The sequence below is a fragment of the Thamnophis sirtalis genome, unplaced genomic scaffold, assembly GCF_051295495.1.
Source record: "Thamnophis sirtalis isolate CommonGarterSnake01/CBP01778 unplaced genomic scaffold, rThaSir2_p1.2 scaffold_4, whole genome shotgun sequence".
Lineage (NCBI taxonomy): Eukaryota > Metazoa > Chordata > Lepidosauria > Squamata > Natricidae > Thamnophis > Thamnophis sirtalis.
In genome coordinates this window covers 62,390,132-62,410,171 of record NW_028261384.1, presented here as the reverse complement: position 1 = coordinate 62,410,171, position 20,040 = coordinate 62,390,132, and the positions used below count along the sequence as shown (strand labels likewise).

The 20,040-nt window shown below is 39.8% G+C and overlaps 1 protein-coding gene across 5 annotated transcripts in view; it reads right to left on the bottom strand.

Moving 5' to 3' along the window:
* Positions 1 to 20,040, bottom strand: part of MLH1 (mutL homolog 1) — a 114,209-nt gene that overhangs the window by 77,067 nt on the left and 17,102 nt on the right. For 3 of the 5 annotated variants that reach the window (XM_087713020.1, XM_087713019.1, XM_087713021.1), the window contains 5 exons: positions 14,304 to 14,377; positions 7,901 to 7,973; positions 3,708 to 3,799; positions 2,715 to 2,757; positions 897 to 985 (listed from right to left, as the gene is read on the bottom strand). In XM_087713020.1, coding sequence (XP_087569146.1) covers positions 897 to 985; positions 2,715 to 2,757; positions 3,708 to 3,799; positions 7,901 to 7,973; positions 14,304 to 14,377 — 371 coding nt within the window. Of the gene's footprint in view, positions 1 to 896; positions 986 to 2,714; positions 2,758 to 3,707; positions 3,800 to 7,900; positions 7,974 to 14,299; positions 14,378 to 20,040 lie in introns of all 5 variants that reach the window. The other 2 variants (XM_087713022.1, XM_087713023.1) reach the window with 1 other exon arrangement.

The following is a 20,040-nucleotide window of genomic DNA, read 5'->3' as shown; positions in this document are numbered from 1 at the left end:
AAAAGCCTTAGACAGGGAAATTGCAAAGGCCAGTATACAATTTGGTAATAATAAGCTTACTAAAATGAAGACATCAGAGGCTTCTCTGTTAGGTGTTGATACAAGCCTGGTCCAAACAAATAGGATCACGTCCTCCATCTACAACGTGGTCACCTGAGACTCTTAGTGAGCAAGGGGAGAACATCGACCTGACTAGACTATCTGGTCCTTCTACTTCTCAAGATTGTTTAAGGCCACCACAGACCAACTTCCTTTCCACTGAGGTGGGACCCATCCAGTGGACATGGCGGAGGAGGAGATGCCTGCCTATTTCAGGAAGTGGATCTTCCAGGCAATTAGGCAGGAGATGGCCATTTTTCAACAAATTCAGGCATCTGGGCCTCACACTAATACAGCTCTGTAATTGGACACTGGGTATAGAGTGTCAGAAAAGATCATCTTTAGCTACCTAAGCCAGTTACATGTATTAAAACCAGATTTTTAAAAAGTGAATTTGAATTATATCTCACCATTTCTCCAGGAACTGAGATGTCATACACAGTACTTTTTGCAACAAAATCTTAGAAAGCTCATCTATTGTATTTTCCATAAATTGCCACTTTTCAATATTTTTAGCTGGGATTGTTTAAGTAGTAGAATTTATGTGCCACCATTCGTCTAGGAATTCCTCTGACATATAAAGCATTCTTCCTCCAAATTTTCTCATAATAGCAAACCTGAGAGATACCGAATGTTAACAGCTAATGCCTGTGCAAAATCCTCCAATTAATTTTCTAAGATATCTTGAACCTACATTCCGTCTAGAGTAGCATGTGAACCATTACATCATTCTACACTCAATTTATGGGCATAGTAATACTAATAATTAGATTGTAAGTTATACATTTTAACTATACCTGCTAACAGCATTTCCAAAGACAGACCGAATATTGTCGATAGCTGTATTAGTTGACAGTGTTCTTATATCTGCAACTGTCTCGCTTTGCTACAAAGAGAAGATAGCATGCAATTACCAATGCTTTTAATATATATGGAAAAAATAGGTGAATATAAATTCACATAATTTTCCTGGGATTTTGTGCATCTTCTATAAGCATTACAGCAGTAACGGAAACAAATTATCCTGGGAAAATATCTCCTTGAGCTCTGTTTAAATTAAAGAAAGATTAAGATGACAACAAAAGAATTCTGAACAGTATCTGCTTTTAAATGTCAACCATATACACATATATGTATACAGGCTACTCAAAACAGTTAATGCATCTCTTCTGTCACACTTTTGGAAAATAGTGAATATAGACTTTTGCTTCTAATAATGTGAGTTAGATTGCACTATTTATAAAAAACCCTTTTTAGATGTGTAAGTTCACTCTCCCATAAGAAGATAAGAGAAGGACTTGAGGACATTTTCCATCCACCCCCAACTTTGTAACAGTGGCTAATTTTTCTCCCTTATTTCCGCCTCTGATGCTTAGGAATATTGAACAAATAAGGATAGACATGTGGCAGGGACCAGAATAAATTATAAATTAAATTAATAAATAGAGGGAAACAAAACAAAGAGAGGAGGAGAGAGAAATGAGAGAGAGATGGAGAGAGAGAATGAGAGAGGGAAAAATCAGAGAGGGGGGAGAGAAATGAAAGAGAGCTGGAGGGAGAGAATGAGACAGACGGAAAAGATAGGGAAACAATTCAGAGAGAGAGAAGAGGGGAAGAGAAATGAAAGAGCTGGAGGGAGAGAATGAGAGAGGGAAACAAATCAGAGAGAGAAGGGGAAGAGAAATAAACAAAGAAGAGTAAGAAAGAGCGAAAGAAAGAGAGAGAGAGAGAGAGAGAGAGAGAGAGAGAGAGAGAGAGAGAGAGAAAGAAAGAAAGAAAGAAAGAAAGAAAGAAAGAAAGAAAGAAAGAAAGAAAGAACTCTCTCAGAGCTATGATGAAAGCAATGGCAAGCTAGATCTCTTGCCAAGAAAACTGCAGTTTGCTAGAAGGCACAAATTGGAAGCAAATCTGATTTTTTAAAGAAATAACAGAGATGGCAAAAATGAATCTGAAAATAAGATTATTTATAATTCTGGATAATGTATTACATTGTCAAACTCAAAAGAAATCAAAATATATATGATACTGCTGTTAGTATCTTGCCAGCTTCTATCAACTTAAGAATTCAATATGAAAAGATTACAGAGAAGCAATTTCCCACAATTAATAACTTTATTTTAGATTTGCTATGGTATTCAAAGAGAAATTTTAAAAAAAAGAAAGATGGAAAGGGAAGGAAGGAAATAAAGAAAGAAAAAAGGAAGAGAGGGAGAGGAAAAAGAGAGAAAACCAGAAATGAGAGGGAAGGAAGGAAGGAAGGAAGGAAGGAAGGAAGGAAGGAAGGAAGGAAGGAAGGAAGGAAGGAAGGATGGAGGGAGGGATGGAGGGAAGGAGGAAGAGAACCATTTCCCACAGAAAATGCCTAACCGTGAAACCCGGGTAGGCATGGCTGGGGGTGGGTGTCATGTGACTGAGTGGGAATGACATTGAGTTGGCCGTGCCACCCAGGTTTTTTGGCTCCCAGGTTTGTTTGTTTTTTTCTGTGGGAAACAGGTCCAAATGGTTCTTTAAGTGTTTAAGGTTGCAAACCCCTGCCCTAGAGGTTTTTTAATTATTTTATTAAACATTCAAATATAATACTATTTTTAAAATATTGAAGAAAAATTATGTTTTACCTTTTTAACAGAAAAACTGATGCCAGAGTTGTGAATGGCATACCTGGTATGTGGAATACATAAATAGAAAAACAAATAGGAGATAGCCAAACAGACATTGAAAAAACTATTAGTGAAGCATGCGTAAACTGATATATATATATCAATATATCAAATATATCAAACTGAGTAAGACCTAATCCAAAAAAGGTGGATGGAAGGTATACTGCTACCACAGAATGGGACTGTACACCACATCTTTTCCCCATGTTTGGTAATATATGGTAAAAGTAAGAAGGCATCATGGCATCAAATATTGAATTTCACTGCCTGCAAAGCAACCATGAAGTGGAACAAAAAAAATTTAACATGATATTATCATGACATATGTTTAGGTTTTATTATATATAAGTGGGGGAGAGAATAGTTACTAAATGATAAGATCTAAAATTAAATAAGCTGTTTCTAAGGAATGTTTGTAATCAATGACTTGTAATCTACTATAATGGTATAATAGTTTATTTATTTATATGTTAAATTATTGTATTTTATTCCAATTTCATTTTAAACTGTATTTTATTCCAATTTTACTTTAAATTGTATTTTATCCAATTCCATTTTAAATTGTTTTTATCAGATTTAAGTAATAATTTGTGTCTGGAACTGTGCACTTTTATAAGGCAAAGGGCTAATCAATAAAGTAAACTAACTAATCAACTATATGACTCAGAACAAATGTTCTATTGTCTTTTGGTAGTCTTTGTTGGCTTTACAATCATGAGAACAGAAGAAACTCACTAGGCCAATTAGTGTTAGTACTTTTACAGATACTTTCAAATATTTGTACCAATTGTTCTTGGGTTTTCCTCATCTCAAACGTATGATCCAGATGTATATCATAAAGTAATCTCTATTGCTGCATGTATTTTTAATGCATCAAAGATATAATTTTTGGCTAAAAGGAGAAAAATGTTCCAATCTAACAAAAAGCAACCCTCCTTTTAAGTAGATCACCTGCTGACAACATCCAGTATTTTTGTATATTCTTCACAATAATTTTTAAAAGCTTTTCTCCTGGTGGCTATATTGTAAAATAAATCTTCAACCTGTGGAGACAAACAACAGATTTTAATACTAACAAAAAATTCAAAACCAAAGTAAAGGTTATAAGAATAGTATTTTATTGTAAAGCACAAGAAAAGGAAATGCTGCCAATCACAGTTTGTCTTGCTCCACTTAATTATGCTCTGTCTTCTCTATTTGTCTTAATGTTTTTTAGGACCCCAGAATATTGTCTCTCCCTGCAAGGTCCAGAAAAAATATTATTTGAATGCTGTCATAAAGCAGCATATCATTATATTTAAATTCAGCTCTGCTTTTATATGAAACTTATACATTAATACAAATATCAATTGCAATACACTATGAATATAAGATGAATAACTTAATTGAAAAACTTTCTAATTATGGTGTAATAAAAAAGCAGGTTTTTAAAAAAATAATGGATTAAAGTAGCTATCCCAATACATTTATACAAATTTCTATTCAATTTCTGATTAAGTTATTACTTTTCAATATTTAGCATAATCAGTTTTGGTTGCAATGTAATCTCATATGTTTCAGTGCTTAAATATTTTAGTATCTATGTAAATGTTAAAGGTAGAGGTTCCTCTTGCACATATGTGCTAGTTGTTCCCGACTCTAGGGGGCAGTGCTCATCTCCGTTTCAAAGCTGAAGAGCCAACGCTATCCGAAGACATCTCTGTCGTCATGTGGCTGGCATGACTAAACGCCGAAGGTGCACGGAACGCTGTTACCTTCCCACCAAAGGTGGTTCCTATTTTTCTAATTGCATTTTTAATGTACTTTTGAAATGCTACGTTGGCAGAAGCTGGAACAAGTAATGAGAGCTCACTCCATTACGCAGCGCTAGGGATTTGAACTGCTGAACCACTGATCTTCCTGATGGAAAAGCTCAGTGTCTTAGTCACTTAGCCCCTGACTCCCTTAGTATCTATGTACTTTTCTTCAAAATTACTAAAATATACATTTTACTCAAACCCACATAAATCATGATCATGGATAGACATGGTATGGATGACACCGGGACTGAGAAGGGATACTGAAGAGCTGGATATAATGATTATATCCCAATCATCATAACCCAATAAAAGTGACGTGGAGAAGAGAGAAAAAGAGGAGGAAATGGACAATGAAACAAAATATACTGAAAGGTAAAGATATATAAAAATGATGGAAAAGGAAATGAATCTCTTGTATAAAGTAAACAGAAAAGAGGAAACATCACTGCAAAGGACTGACAATAGCATATGTGACAAGAAAAAATAAGAAAAAGAAACAACAACAAGAGTTACTAGAGAAAGAACTTAAAAAACTAGAATCGGATCTGCAGAAAGAACCCCCCAAAAAGAAAAGAAAAAAGAGATTTGATAAAATATAGACTTAATTTGATGACACAGGAGGAAATGGCTCAAAAAATCAAAATAGCTAAACAGAACTTTTTTGAAAACGCAAACAAGCCGGAAAGTTGGTTAGTCTATGTTAAAAAAAGAAAAGGAGAAGAGAATAATACATCAACTACAAGATGAGAAAGGAAATATACAACATTGGAGAGAAGATAAAAAATATATAATGCAATTTTTTTTAAGTCTATACAATCAAGAAAACATACTACAAGACAACATTGAACAATACCTAGATAAGCTGAATTTAATAAAAACTGTGAAGACGAAAAGAGAAATGTTAAATGGGAAAATAACAATATCTAAAGCAGTGAAGAGACAAAAAAACAATAAGACACTGGGCCCAGATAGACTCTCTGCAGAACTTTATAAGACCATACAAGAACCAATAGAAATAGTAATGCTGGATTTGTACAATGAAACATTTGCAGAGGCCAAACTACCAAAAACATGGACTGAAGCATACGTTACACTTATATCAAAAGAAGATTAGGACCACCAACAGATAAAGAATTACAGACCCATTTCATTATTAAATGTAGACTACAAAATATTTACATCCATAATTTCAGAAAGACTAAAAAAAAGTACTAAATGAATTTATTCATCCAGACCAAAATGGATTTCTATCAACAAGACAATTGAAAAATAATATGAGAATAATTACAAATACACTAGAATATTACGAAGCACACCCTAGAAAACAAGTTGCATTGATTTTTCTAGATGTCCCAAAAGCCTTTGACAACTTGAATTGGTAGTTCATTATTACACAATTAAAAAACATGCATTTTGGAGAGAAATTTGTGAAGATGGTAGAAACAATATATTCGACCCAAAAGGCAAAAGTAAATAATAAATGGAGACACCAAGAAGAATTTGATATCTCTAAAGATATAAGATTAGTACGCCCCCTATTGCCCCTATTCTTCATCTTAATTTTAGAGATACTACTATTGGAAATTAGACAGGAACAAGAAATAAAAGGTCTAAAAATAAAAAAAGAAGAATATAAAGTTCCAGGGTTTGAAGATGACCTAGTATTTATCCTAAAAGAACCATTAGAATCAGGATCTAAATTAATACAAAAAAAGAAGAATTTAGCAAGGTAGCAGGTCTCAAAACCAAAAAGAGCAAAACAAAGATAACAACAAAAAAATCTTACTAAAAAACAGGAGAAAGAATTGGAGGAAAAAATAGGGATGCAGATGATAAAGAAAGTGAAATATTTGGGAATTTGGCTAACAGGAAAATGTTCATCGATCAAAGAAGAGAATTATTAACAAGACATATGCAACAAATAAAAAAACATCTAGAAAATTGGAGAAAACTGCAACTTTCACTCATGGGAAGAATAGCCACAATCAAAATAAATGTATTACCAGATCTTCTGATTTTATTCCAAGTAGTAATAATAAGCCTAGGAATTTTTTTTTTAATAACTAAACAAACTAACAACAACATTCATTTGGTTAGGGGGAAAAAAAACCACATATCAAATTAAAACTATTACAGGATAGTAAAGAGAAAGGCGGCTTTGGGCTCCCAGATTTACTATCAGGCAGCTGCTCTTACATGGATAAGAGTTTGGATAAAACTGAAGAATAAAAGAATTTTAACAATAGAAGGACATGACTTATAATTAGGTTGGTATGCTTTCATATAGGATGAGAAAAACAAAATACACAGTTACTTCCAAACACAACAAATTAGAAACGCTCTATTACAAACATGGTAAAAAATTAAAAGAAATCACTACAACAAAGTACCAATTTGGTTATCAATTATGGAAGCACTAATCTATCCCAATGTATTAGACATAAACAAAATAATAAGATATGAAGACCTATTAGATAACCAGGAGAAATTTAAAACGAAACAAGAACTAAAAAACCAGGGAATAGACATTGATTGGTGGCCATATATGTAGATTCAGACCAGATACAAGTAAGATTTAGAATTATATGGATTCTATAAAGAACTACAAGAATTAATTAAATTTTACAAGGGACAGAAGAAAAACTGATTAGAAAAATATACATTTACTGTGATTTAAAATAGAAGAAGAAATAGTGAAGGAAACTATGATAACTTGGGCAAAAAAGTTTGGCTACAACATAGAATTAGAGAAATGGGAAAAGCTTGCGGGGAGGGAATTACAAATTGATAATGTTGACAGCCTACAAAGAAAACTTATACAATATGTTCTACAGATGGCATTTACCACTAGTGAAAATGTTTTCAAATAGTTCACCGGATTGGTGTAAATGCAGTCAGCCCCAAGGAACATACTATCATATGTGGTAGACATGCACACTAGCAAAAAAAAAACCTGTCAAACTGGCAGCCTGCAGGCTGGATGTTTCATGGGCAGGCCGCACACATCCCAGTTCTGTGAAGGGAAAAAAATGTCGCACTACATTACAGGACACTAATGTGACACGAGTTCGACACCTGTTCTATAATGGATCTGCAAATCATTTTTTTCAATATTATAATTTAAAAGGTTTGTTACTGAAAGGAGATACTCTTGTTATCTCTCCATGGGTTTTCAGTGATAACAGCTGCTTCAAAAACATTGAGGTTAAGTACAGCAAATCCTCCACTCCCAGTTGTCTACAATGATGCTGTGATAAACTACAATAAAGTTAGCTCTAGAGTGTAAAGTTATTGGAAAAAGTGGCTACTCCAAAATTGTAAACATTAAAAATGGAAGTAACCTACTATGATCTGAGTTCCTTGGTTTCCTGCACAAGGTTTTGGAATGCTCTTCAGTTTTCCATCAGAGTAATTTGCCCTGATAGTAAAATAAAACAAGAGTTAGCTCTTCAAATTTCAAGAACAAATGGAGACCATACAGCTTTCACTAATGCTATTTTCTAATCTTTAAGGCTAAAGAGAAGCAAAACTATCTCTTAGCAGGTTCATTACAGAAACAGAAAATGACTCCTTTACAGTTTAATTGAGCTAGTGTGAGTCACAAAGCTCCTGGAGGAAAACATAACAGATCTATCTATTTATCCTCAGATTAATTAATCATTTTAAATGGGCTGGCAGGGAGCAGAATTCTTTAAAATAAATTTGTATAATTGGCTCAAAGAATACAGATTAGCTATAGCTTGGACTACTTTAGAAAGTACCATAAACCATTGTTACCAGTAGGCTTTACAAGCAAAAGCCTAAAAAGTTTAATCTAAATATTGCATGCTGCTCAAAGGAAATAAAGTCAGTTGAAAATATTTGAAATGTTAAAGAATATTTTACTTTTTCAATCACTGCTAATACTTTAACCACACCTTTCAGGACATGTGCTTTACAATTGCCATTTTTATTAATACAATGTACTCTTTCCAGAATATTAGCTTTTTTTTTGTCCTTGGGTTGCTGTCCTATATATACTGACAAATACATAACAATGTAAAATGATGTGTTCTTAGCCAAGCACCCAGTATTATGTATTTATTTACTTATATAAAACATTGATATAGTTGCCTATCTGGGGAAGCCAACTTGAATTGCACTAAGAAATTGGAAGCCAGTGCAGCTCACATAACAGATATGTTACCTAGGCCAACCTACGAGTCCCCATTACTGTGGACACTGCTGCATTCTGGATCAGTAGAAGTTTATGGGTGGTCTTCTAGGGCAACTCCATATACAGCATACTGAAGTAATCTGGACAGGAGTTGACCAAGGCATGAATGACCATGAGTAAGGTCGCCTGGTGCAGAAAAGGGCACAATTGGTGCACCAGGAAGAATCTATGCAAAGGAGTTTTCGATCCAGGAGGATCTCCATAATACTACTCATGGCAGTCAGAGTCAAAGATAAAGTATTTGGGTGGGAGGTCCAGTTGCAAATATCCCATTTTGGTAGTGGCCAGATCTAGTATTAGGTTGTTTACTTTTGTCTGGATCAGCTGTATTGGAAGTTACAGTAACATGTACAATAGGACATACTAGCCAACACAGAGAAAAGAAAAGAACAAACTTTCTCATTCAGTCTATTTCTCTATGTACCAGCAATAATTGTAGTTAGACACCATTGAGGGGGGAAAAGACTTTCTCCAAAGTCTTTCTTGGGCAAAGCCAAAAGCAACTGAATAGGTGGGATTTGATTCAGTAGAAGATATAACTGTTTCTTGGATTTTAAAGCCCAAGTATAGATAGAGGTTGTTTAGTTGTTAATAAAAATTTTTAATAAAATATATTGCTATTGTGGTCACATATTTCTTTTAGAGAGAGAGATTCAAAAAAACATATTCTTCCAATAATTGCTAGGTTTACCAGCCGTTCTGACACTGCTTATCTCCAATGGCTGCTTAAGGACGAACAGTCCAAAACTACAATGCAGGTAGCTAGATTCTGCACAGCAGCACTGGGAATTCATCGGAAATACATGTCTAATCCACCATAGCTATTTTATACAACAAATGTGGCAAACCCATTGCACCGTTTCTTCCTTTCCCTTTTAGTATTAAACTAACTATGGACCACATAGTTTATGGATTGTAATTTTTGGATAATTAGACCATATATAATTGACAAATTGGATTTTATCAGATTTTACCTGTTTTTATTTTATATTAGATTTTATAATTGTATATTTACAGAATATTTTTGTTTGTTCTGGTCTGTGATCTATGACTGTAATAAATTGAATTGAATTGAATATTGCTATTAGATTCCAAGTCAAACAGTTAAACATTTTCAGAAGAGCATACAAGCATGAAGCCAAATTCAAAAGCTTTATAGGAGCCTGGGGAGGGCAAACACACACACACACACACACACACACACACACACACACACAGACACACACACACATGGGAGGCCCTCTGGAGGCTTCAGGAGCTTCCCTGAAGCCTCCGGAGCACAAAAAACTGGCCCTATGGGCAAACCGGAAGTTTGGGAATGGATTTCCGGTTTGCTTGTAGGGCCGGTTTTAGCCCTCCGGAGCCTTCAGGGGCCTTTCGGAGGCTTCCCTGAAGTCTCTGGAGAGCAAAAAACAACCCTACAAGTAAACCAGAAGTCACTTCCGGTTTGTGCGTAGGGCCGTTTTTAGTCCTCTGGAGCCTTCAGGGACCTTCAGGAGGCATTGTATTATGGGTGTGTCATGCCCACACAATGCCCCCCCTGTGCCCCCCCTTTTGGCACGCGAGCCAAAAAAAGTTAGCCATCACTGGCTTATTGTATCCTATAACCCACAAGGAATAGGTTTCTTCAACTGAGTTTCTATAGCAGAGAGAAGGCTATTGTTAAACATTGTATTAGAAACATTCATCTTCTGTCACAATGTAATTTTTGTGTTAGTTTTCAACTATTAACATTCTATGCACACATTAGTTACGTTTACAATCCTTTGTTTTACATTGTTCTTTTTGTCAAAGAGTCTCCTAGATTTTCAATAGTAGTATTAGTGCTGCTAATAAATTGTTTTATTCATTTTGTTTAATATGATTTGCCTCTTATTAAAAGCTGTTTCAATTTGTGTATTTTTTTGCTCTCTCTGAATGTTCATCAATTTTTTCTTTGTCTATGTTGCTTTGAACTGTTTTTAATACTATAAGCAGCCCAAAGTAACTATAGAGACAGGCAACTTTAGAACTGTGATAAATAAACAAATTAACTAACTAACAAATATATAAATAAATAAATACTTAAATAAAAAAATCTATAGTGATACTACATCTGACACATATGCAACATTTCCCTGGATTCCCCTAGATCTCTTTGAACTGTCTTCTATGTGCAGTAATCAGCTGGAGCTAAACCTTGGTCTGAGCATGCCAGAACCAGCAGCTGAATGATGGCGTGGATCTTATGATGGAGACAGAGCTGACAGAAGAAACAAGCTTCCCTTGTCTTTGTCGGCAGCTGGGCCTACTCATGTGGTCATGAATGCTGTGGAATGTGACAAGCTGCCATTGGGATTTTTTGAGGTTTAACTGGTGAGTGGGAGCTTGGAACTGTGTGAACTTCAGGACACATCGTACAACTACACCACTGCTACAATATCTAGTGCAGCATAGCAGGCCTTCTGGCTACTCTTTCGACTACTTTTTGCAATCTCCTGAACGTTCTCTAATTGGGCCTGGGAAGACTATTTGGGGAATTTGGGACTGGAGGGAAAGTTGAGTGAAAGGCGAGTGTGTTGGTCCCTCTCCCCTGGGTGAAAGCTGGGAAAAGGGGGTGCTCCCTGCTTGGCAGGTGAGAGCAACTGGGCAGGGTGCTGTTTGTGCTTTGGGTGGCTGTATTATGAGTGTGTTGGTAGATAACAGGGTGCTGGATGTGACTCCTCTGCAGCAATGAGGAAGGAGTGATATGAGTTTGAGGACACTAAGAGCAAGTGCTATAGTGTCTGTAAGGCTCACCTTGCCGGTGACAATTTGTCAGTGGGAGGAGGTTTCCCACCGTTTAAGGAAGAGTGTTAGTAATGAGAATGTTTTTCAGGGAAGGCAGAGGAGGGCAGTATATTTCAGTGATGTCAGGTAATGGGAGATACGGGAGGCAAGGAAGGGGGCAGGCACGAAAAAGACAACCTCGGTATTTAGTACCAGTCTTGTGTTCTGCCCCCTTGTACTCACCTCATTTATCTGGTCACTTGATCTGTGGTGGTCCTAGTCTAAGGCTGCTGCTTTTAAATGTCAGAGCACAATGCAATAAAGCTAGCCTTATTGCCAATTTGATCCTTGAAGAGAAGGCCGATCTGGCTTGTATAACTGAAACCTGACTGGCCCCACAAAAGGGAGATGTTCCCCTCTTAGAAATGTGCCAATGGGTTATCAATCATGGCACCAGTCTAGACCAGAGAATCCCAGCAGCCTCCAGGAGCAGTCCTCCACAAGTGCCCAGCTGTGAGACCCTTTTTCTTAGTTTGGATCAGGTGGGATCAGCTGTACCTGCTTCCCTACCCAGGTTCCTGGGAACAGGACTGGCAGTGGAGTTCCCCTGGCTTATAGTTCTGTGGGACTTCAACCTCCCATTTCTGGGGATGAGGTAAGAGGTAGCCCAAGATTTCATGGAAACCATAACTTCCATGGGCCTCTCCCAAGTCATCCAGGGCCCGACTAGGAATAGTGGTCACACACCCGATTTGATGTTCTTGTCAGAGCAGTGCTTATGTGACCTGAAATTGGTGGATTTGTCCTTGGTCCCAGTCATTGTCGGATTACACTCTGATGGCTATGAGTTTTTCAAAAGCTATACACCCCACCCCCCGCAAAAAAGCGGGACATATTAAATTGGTCCGCCCCCATCAATTAGTGGACTCTGATGGGTTCCAGAAGGAGCTGAAGGTTATAACTGCAGATCTGCTGCACAGTCCAGCCAATCTCTTAGTCACTATTTGGAATAGGAAGGTAATTGAGGCTCCGGATAGGATTGCACCCATAGAATCTCTCTTCACCCATAGGCCTCTCTGCCCTCCATAATATACAGAGGAACTGAGAGGGATGAAATGGATGAAGAGACATCTAGAGAACCGCTGGCAAAAGGGATGAATTCGATCAAACACAGGTAAGAGTCATTATTGAGGCCTACCTTGTGGTGATTTGTGCGGCAAAGTGTAAATACTTTTCCACACTAATTGCATCTGCAGATAATTGCCCAGTGACCCTCTTTAAGGTGAGCTGCCTCCTCCTGGGGAAGGAGGAGACTGAGGTCCACCTGAAGGAGTACACTGAGGAATTCATGGATTTTCTGACAAAATCACTCAACATTTCTCCCAGTTATGATGCTACCATAGTTGCTGGTCTAATGGAAGCCCAAAGCAGGTTCTTGCCCTGTTGTTTGGGAATGGTTTGATCTGTTCCTCATGGGAAAGCGGACAGGATCCTAGGGAGTATCCACGGAAGTACATGTATTTTAGATCCATGTCCCTCCTGGCTTGTGAAAGCTTCCCGGGACGTGATAGGCAGGTAGACTCTGGCGGTGATTAATACTTCTCTACAGGAGGGGGTAGTGCCCCAGCACTTTAAGGAGGCTGTCATCCACCCTCTTCTTAAGAAGCCATCACTGGATTCCACCCTGTTGGATAATTTCCAATTCCCCTTTTTGGGGAAGGTTGTTGAGAAGGTGGGTTGTGCGGCAGCTCGAGGTTTCTGGATGAAACTGATTATCTAGACCTATACCAGTAATGAGTTAGGCCTGGATATGGGACAGAAACAGCATTGGTTGCGCTTTTGGGGGATCTCTGGCAGGAACGGGATAGGGGTAGTGCATCCATCCTTGCTCTACTTCTTGGCAACTTTTGATACCATTGACCATGGTATTTATCTGGAATAACTTCGGAAGATAGGAGTGGGAGACCCTGAGCTATCCTGGTTCACTTCCTTCCTCTGCAGCCACTCTCAGTCAATGTTGATAGGAGGGGAGAGATCAGACCTCGCCCCCAGCTTTGCAGGGTTCAGTACTCTACCCGCTCCTGTTCAACATTTATATGACTCTGTTGAGTGAGATCATCCGTCACCATGGACATATCATCAAAATGCTGATAATACTGTTGTATGTCTCAGACTGTGGTGAGTTAAGTGATGCAGTGTCTTCCCTCTTGCAGTGCCTGGAAGCTATTATGGGCTGAATGGGGAGCGACGGATTGAAACTGAACCCTAGCAAAACTGCGTAGCTCTGGGTTTGGGGTTCTTTGGTCCAGGGAGAATTGCTACCTTTGGTTTTGAATGGGGTGGCATTACCCCAATAGATCCTGTGCATAATTTGGGTTCTCCTAGACTCACAACTCCCACAAGAGCAGGGAGGCAAGGAATCTTGTGGGTTTTATCCCCCAGGGAAATACACCTGGTGAGACTCAGAAAAAGGGCCTTCTCCTGGTGGCTCCTCTCTGGAACATCATTCCGGCAGAGATTAGAATGTCCCCCACTCTAACACTCTTCCAGAAGGCACTGAAGTCCTGGTTCTGCCAGCAGACTTGGGGAACCCGGAGCGGGATGGAGCCTATTAAATGGCTCGGGTGATGTCATCAAGGTGGGGAGTTATTATATTTTTATTAGCTTTATTTTTATATATATGAGGTTTTTATATTCCTGTAAGTCACCATGTGTGATTAGGTAGCAATATAAATTTCCTAAAATAAATAAATAAATAAACATTTATATACTAAACATACCTACCTGTAGGCACATTTTCCATCAGCTGTTTTAGAAGTTATAGTAATATGAGCAATATGACTTATACTAGCCAACGCCTAGAGAAAAGAAGTTAAGTTCAGTTTTAAAAGCAACATTACTTCATATAAACATGACACTTCACTGCTTTCAACAAATATTCTCTATTCTTTATCTGTAATAGATGCATTTACAATTCAGGCATGCACAAGCTCACAAAATTTGGCGATCTCATGTAACAAGGAGCATTTTCTATTTTTATTTAATTTTGAAGTTTTATGGCTAATATTGGAGGGTAAAAGAGGCATCATGTTATGACTCTTGCTCTAATTAGAGAGCAAATGATCTCCATCTTGAGATAAATTATCCAACGTTTGACTGAGAAAAAAAGTAGGCATTTAAAATGCATAGATGACATGCAACTCAGGTATTTAACAAAATACTTATTTCAAAATCTGCTTTAGACTTTGTTGTGCTTTTTAAATAATGGCTAATAATTCTATATCTATTTTGTAAACTAATATAAACAAATTTTACTTAATGAACATTAAGTTAATTTTTTAATTACCTAAATACGCAGAAAAGCCAAGTCACAATAGTTAGATTTCCCTTGGTTGTGGATATTACGTAAAGAGTGTGTATGCAAAACTAACTACACTCAGCAAATGTTGTGAAGATAGAAGGAATGATTTCTGAAATATTAAGATCCTAAATGTTTCAGCTGGTAGCTACCGATATTAACCTTAAGCTCCTGAAAGAGAGTCAGGAATTAAATTTATTTACAGTAGTCCTCAACTAATGGAACCACAATTGGAACCAGAAACTCAATAACTGAGTAAAGCCAAAATTCAGCAAGAGTCCACATGATGTTTAGCTCAAAAACTATAATCCCTGCAATGCCAGTTGTTATTAAGCAATATCACTGGTTGTTAAACAGACAGAGTCCCAGATAAGGAATCTAGGCTTGGAGAAACCATGGAAGTCTCCATTCATGAACTGATAATCTTCCCTGCTGAAATACAAGCAAGATTTTCAGACCTTGAGCAAAGACACACACTCATGAGGCCTGCACTGATCCTTCTAGAGCAGGGGTGTCAAACTCAATTTCATGGAGGGCCACATCAGGGCTATGGTTGATCTCAGGGGGGGGGGGAATGACTGGGTGGGCATGGCCAGCTTGACACAGCTCACTGGGCATGGCCGAATGGGTGGGCGTGGCCAGCATAATGCCACTCACTGGGCATGGCTAACTCAGGACGGAACAAGTCATACCAGCTAACTTGATCTGGGGACAATTTGGTGCCCCACAAGCTTACTTCCTCAAACTTCTGGCAGCCAAGTGCATGCATGCACTTACATACACCCAATCCAAATTTGGGGACTTTTATCCACTTAGGAAGGAGAGCCTTCTCCCCAAGCCGAGGCATGATTGGTAGTTTGTAAGATCAAATGTGGATAAAAATCTCCAAACTTGGAATGGGGTGTGTGGGTGTGGGTGGATGTGTGTGTGTGTGTGTGCACAGCACGCCAAAAGAGATATTCTTCTCCCAGTCCCAGACTGTTGGCATTCCCCCGTCTGATGCACCCTCCCAGCAAAGAAGGAGGCGGAGGTCGCCACTGATATATGTGGAAACATGGAGGAGAAGGTTTGCAGAAAGCAGTTTCCTCTGAGTTCAAATTCTGCCTTGGCAAATATCTGGAGAGTAAGAGAAGATGGCAGGGGAGCAGCACTCACTGGTCCTGCATGAGGCTGGGCCTTCTCAAAAGGGAAGCCCTGTTTCAAATTATGAGTGGTAAGGATGCTAGCTTGTTGGGGCAGCTTTCCCTTATGCTGCTCCCCCCACCATCCTCTCCTCCTCTCCAGAGATCTTTCAAGGTAGAAGTCAGACTTGGAGGAAACTGCTTTTTATATAGGAGAGCTCCTGGATGGAAGAAAAAATCAGCAATCTATCATCACTCTGAAACTGGTCTAGAAGCCACAAGGGCCACAGCCTTTCTAGTTAAGCTATCTCCATTTCTGATCAAATTCTGATATTTTCAGGGCTGCCGTTCTCTGATTTTAGGGAACACAATCCAGCTTTCCCAAATAGGAAAGGCATCACAGTGTCCATCTTTTTCCAACAATTCTCCAACATCCAAAAATAGAGTTCAAAATGCCTGAAATGTCCATTCAAAATTTAGCTCTTGCAGGCAATGCTGGTTAGATCCCTCAGGGCCTCTTTGTGGCCCTTTATTTTTTTGGGGGGGGGAGATCCAAAGTACCCTTCCATTGACTTCCAGACATTTTCCACAAAGCCTTGGAGCATAGTATGCTTAGGAGGCCCAGGGGGCAAGGGGATGGGGCTCATGGGAGAGAGGATGCCCATCAGGTTTTGGGTGGTCATGTGACTAAGCTGAAATGGCTTGTTAGCACCAATCTAGAGAGACAGATAGAGCTGATCATTTCTTGAGCAGCTTTTTTCAAACTTGGCCACAGGCCCAGGAGGGGTTCTGTGTGTGAATCAATTTATCAGGAAAATACCTGGAGATAACTGGCATTTTAACCTCACCTTCCGGCTGCTCACTCCCCTGGCCTCCCGAGGGGGGGGGGCATTTCCTTTGATGCTTGTCCTGCAGAAGAAGAGCCCCTTCCCTCAGCCACTGTTACGTGACACAAACCTTCCTCCCCTTCTTCCCAGCACGAACAAAGTCAAAGGGACAAGTGACTTGGGGGCAAAGCGGGAAGCGAATTATCACCCACCCAGCAAAGACAAGAATGGGACTAGCCTACACCGCACTCACCATGCTACAGCAATCCTCCTCAGGCTAAAACCACTGGGGGGGAGGGGGAGAGAAAAGAGCATGCCCAAAAGGCTGGAGAGTTTCCTCCTCAGATGAAGCCACCAGAGGGAAGGGGAAAGGGGAAGTGTTGTGTCCAAAGTTTCCACTCCGGTCTGCTTCCTAGAGGATGCTGCGCTCAAACCTGATTGGTTGCCTGTCTGACAGCTGAGTATAAAAGGAGCTGTTAGACAGGACTTCAAATGTTGCCATCAGCTGAACAGGCACTGTGTTAGCCGCCCATTGGCAACTACTTGTTAGAAATAAATATGTTAGCTTTGAAATTCCATCTCGCCTCCATCCCCAACCCGCTGCCTCTAGTACATAATACTGGTGATGGTGGGATACTGAATGAGGCAATGGAACGAGCAAGTCGCTAGGCAAGAGCTGGAGATACTAAAAGCTTTCACTAAATCCAGAAAGTAGCACATTGATGAGAGTTCGTACTGTAACCCAAACTTTCCTCAGATGCGTCCACTAATCTCAATGGTCTGACAGTAATGGCTGTGCTAACCACATTTGCGGCATTCACATGGGATCTTATTTAGCGTGATTTGAATGTTTCCTTGTAGCCAATCATTATGGAGAACTCTCCAGCGACAGTAAAAAAGCCTACTTTTTAAAGTTTCTTTGGTAACAAAGTGTTTGAAACGGCGTGGGCTTTCATTGTACTTCAGCTGGTAACTTTGGTACCTTTGGACGAATTATTAGCAAAGCTTAAAAACAAATACGCCCCAAGGCTTTCTCAAATTGCCCACTATCACATGTTTCACAACAGAAACCAATCTGAGGGCGAGACTATTAATCAATTTGTGATCAGCGGCTCCCTACTGTGACTTAGATGTCCTTCTTGATAGAGTGGTCTGCAGAATGCAATGCCTCCGTTTACATTGCTGCTTCCTGGCCGAGCCTAACTTAACACTCCAAATCGCACTAGATGAAGCCCATGCTACCGAAATGTCTGACCTGTCAACGACAAAAATCCAGAAGGCCATCAGCCTGCCAGTACCAAGGAAGCCATCACGATTCACTGCGATGAACTAGACCCCGGTGAGGTGATGGACGAGGATGATGACATCCACTGCCTTAAGACGACACAAGGTAAAACTTGGCCCAGTGAAATGAAATCCCCTTAGACAATCTGTATTGAAAATCACCCATCAACAGCCTGCAGATTTAAAAATGCAAACTGCTCGTGTTGTGGGACAAAAGGCCATTTAACTAGGGTTTGCCGCGCACCCTAGCCAGCAATCATGTTGCCGGAAGGACCAATGTTTACTAGAAAACAAGCCCAAAATCAAATAAGATGGGGCAATGACTGTTTTGCAATATTGAGAGATTCAGCCAAAACAGTCATAGGGCAAGCCAGCTTAGCCCCCAGGATTTTTTTTTTGTCTCAGTTAAAATAGAGGGAGCACCCTGCCACATGGAAGTCAACTCAGGATCCTCGTTATCATTGGCATCCTGGAGCACCATTAAGAGTTTGGTCCCCAGGATTGCCAAAAGGCAACTAAGACCCTATCAATTAAAGCTCAGAATCTACCAGAATAAGAGCATCCCAGTTCTGGATAGCTGCAAGCTCCAGGTACAGTTTAAAGGATTCATTGGGAGGCTAAAATTAGTCAAAGTCGAAAGAGCCCTACCTAGCCTTTTGGGCCTCAACTGGTTCGAACCCCTGGGATTAGGAATTTGTGGCAGAAATCACATAGGCAGCCCCGATTTAGACATCCTATCCGAAGAATTTGCCAGTGTATTCCATGAGGTAAATACAATGGCACCCCAGTTTCATTTAATTTAGATCCCCGGGTCACACCAAGGCATCTTAAGCCTCGCAGAGTGCCATTTGCACTATGTGCAAAGGTTGAAGCAGAATTAGATAAATTAATAACTCAGGCATCCTCAAACCTGTACATCGTGCCAGGTGGGAGACACCTATTGTCACCCCCATCAAGGCAGATGGTTCAATCTGCATTTGTGCAGACTACAAATGCATCTTGAACCGAGCCCTCCAACAGAGTGCCTACCCAGTTCCAGTTGTGCAGCATCTACTGCACTCATTAGGAGAAGGAAAAGTTTTTGCCAACCTGCATTTGGCACAGGAATATAAGCAGCTCCCCGTGGACAGCGCCACAGCTGAGTCCCAAACAATAGTGATCCACAGCGGAATGTTCAAGTGCCACCGCCTCCAATTTGGAGTCAGCATGGCACCTAGCATTTTCCAAAGTTTAATGCAAAGGCTTCTTTGCAGGAAATACCGGACGTCATCTCCTATTGTGACAACATCCTATTGTCAGCCCCTAACCGTGCTACACCATTTTCAGGAAGTAGGACTCAGATTAAAAAAAGAAAAGTGCAAATTTGCAGTACCCCAGGTAGAATTCCTAGGCTACCTACTGTATTTTCACCCATATAACCCGCCCACGCAAATAACCCGCCCACGCAAATAACCCGCAGGTTTCCAAGATCGTGTAAAATATTTTCCGTATACCCCGCCCTCTTATATAACCCGCCCCTGGCTATGGGCAAAGCGACCAGGAAGAAGCAGGAGGCGAGAGGAAGCGCAGGCGGTGCTCGGCAGCCCGGATTCTGCTTCGCCGCCAGTTCAGCAACTCCTCGCCTTCTCTGGCTTGGAAGTCCGGCAGGAAGGGAAGGCGGCGCGGCTGTGGCTCCGTTTTCAGGCCAGCCGCCGCCTCCCCTTCCCTTCCTCCTGGACTTCCAAGCCAGAGAAGGCGAGGAGCTGCTGAACTGGCGGCGAAGCAGAATCCAGGCTGCCGAAACCTTTCAGTGAATATGCTAATGAGGAAGGAAATTAAGATGTTCTCCCAGGCTCTGGATCTCTGCAGTCACTAACTGTAGATATTTTTCTGCCAATCTCAAAAGCATGGAAGCAAAGCAGCCACATAACTAATCTTATATTTTCGCGGGG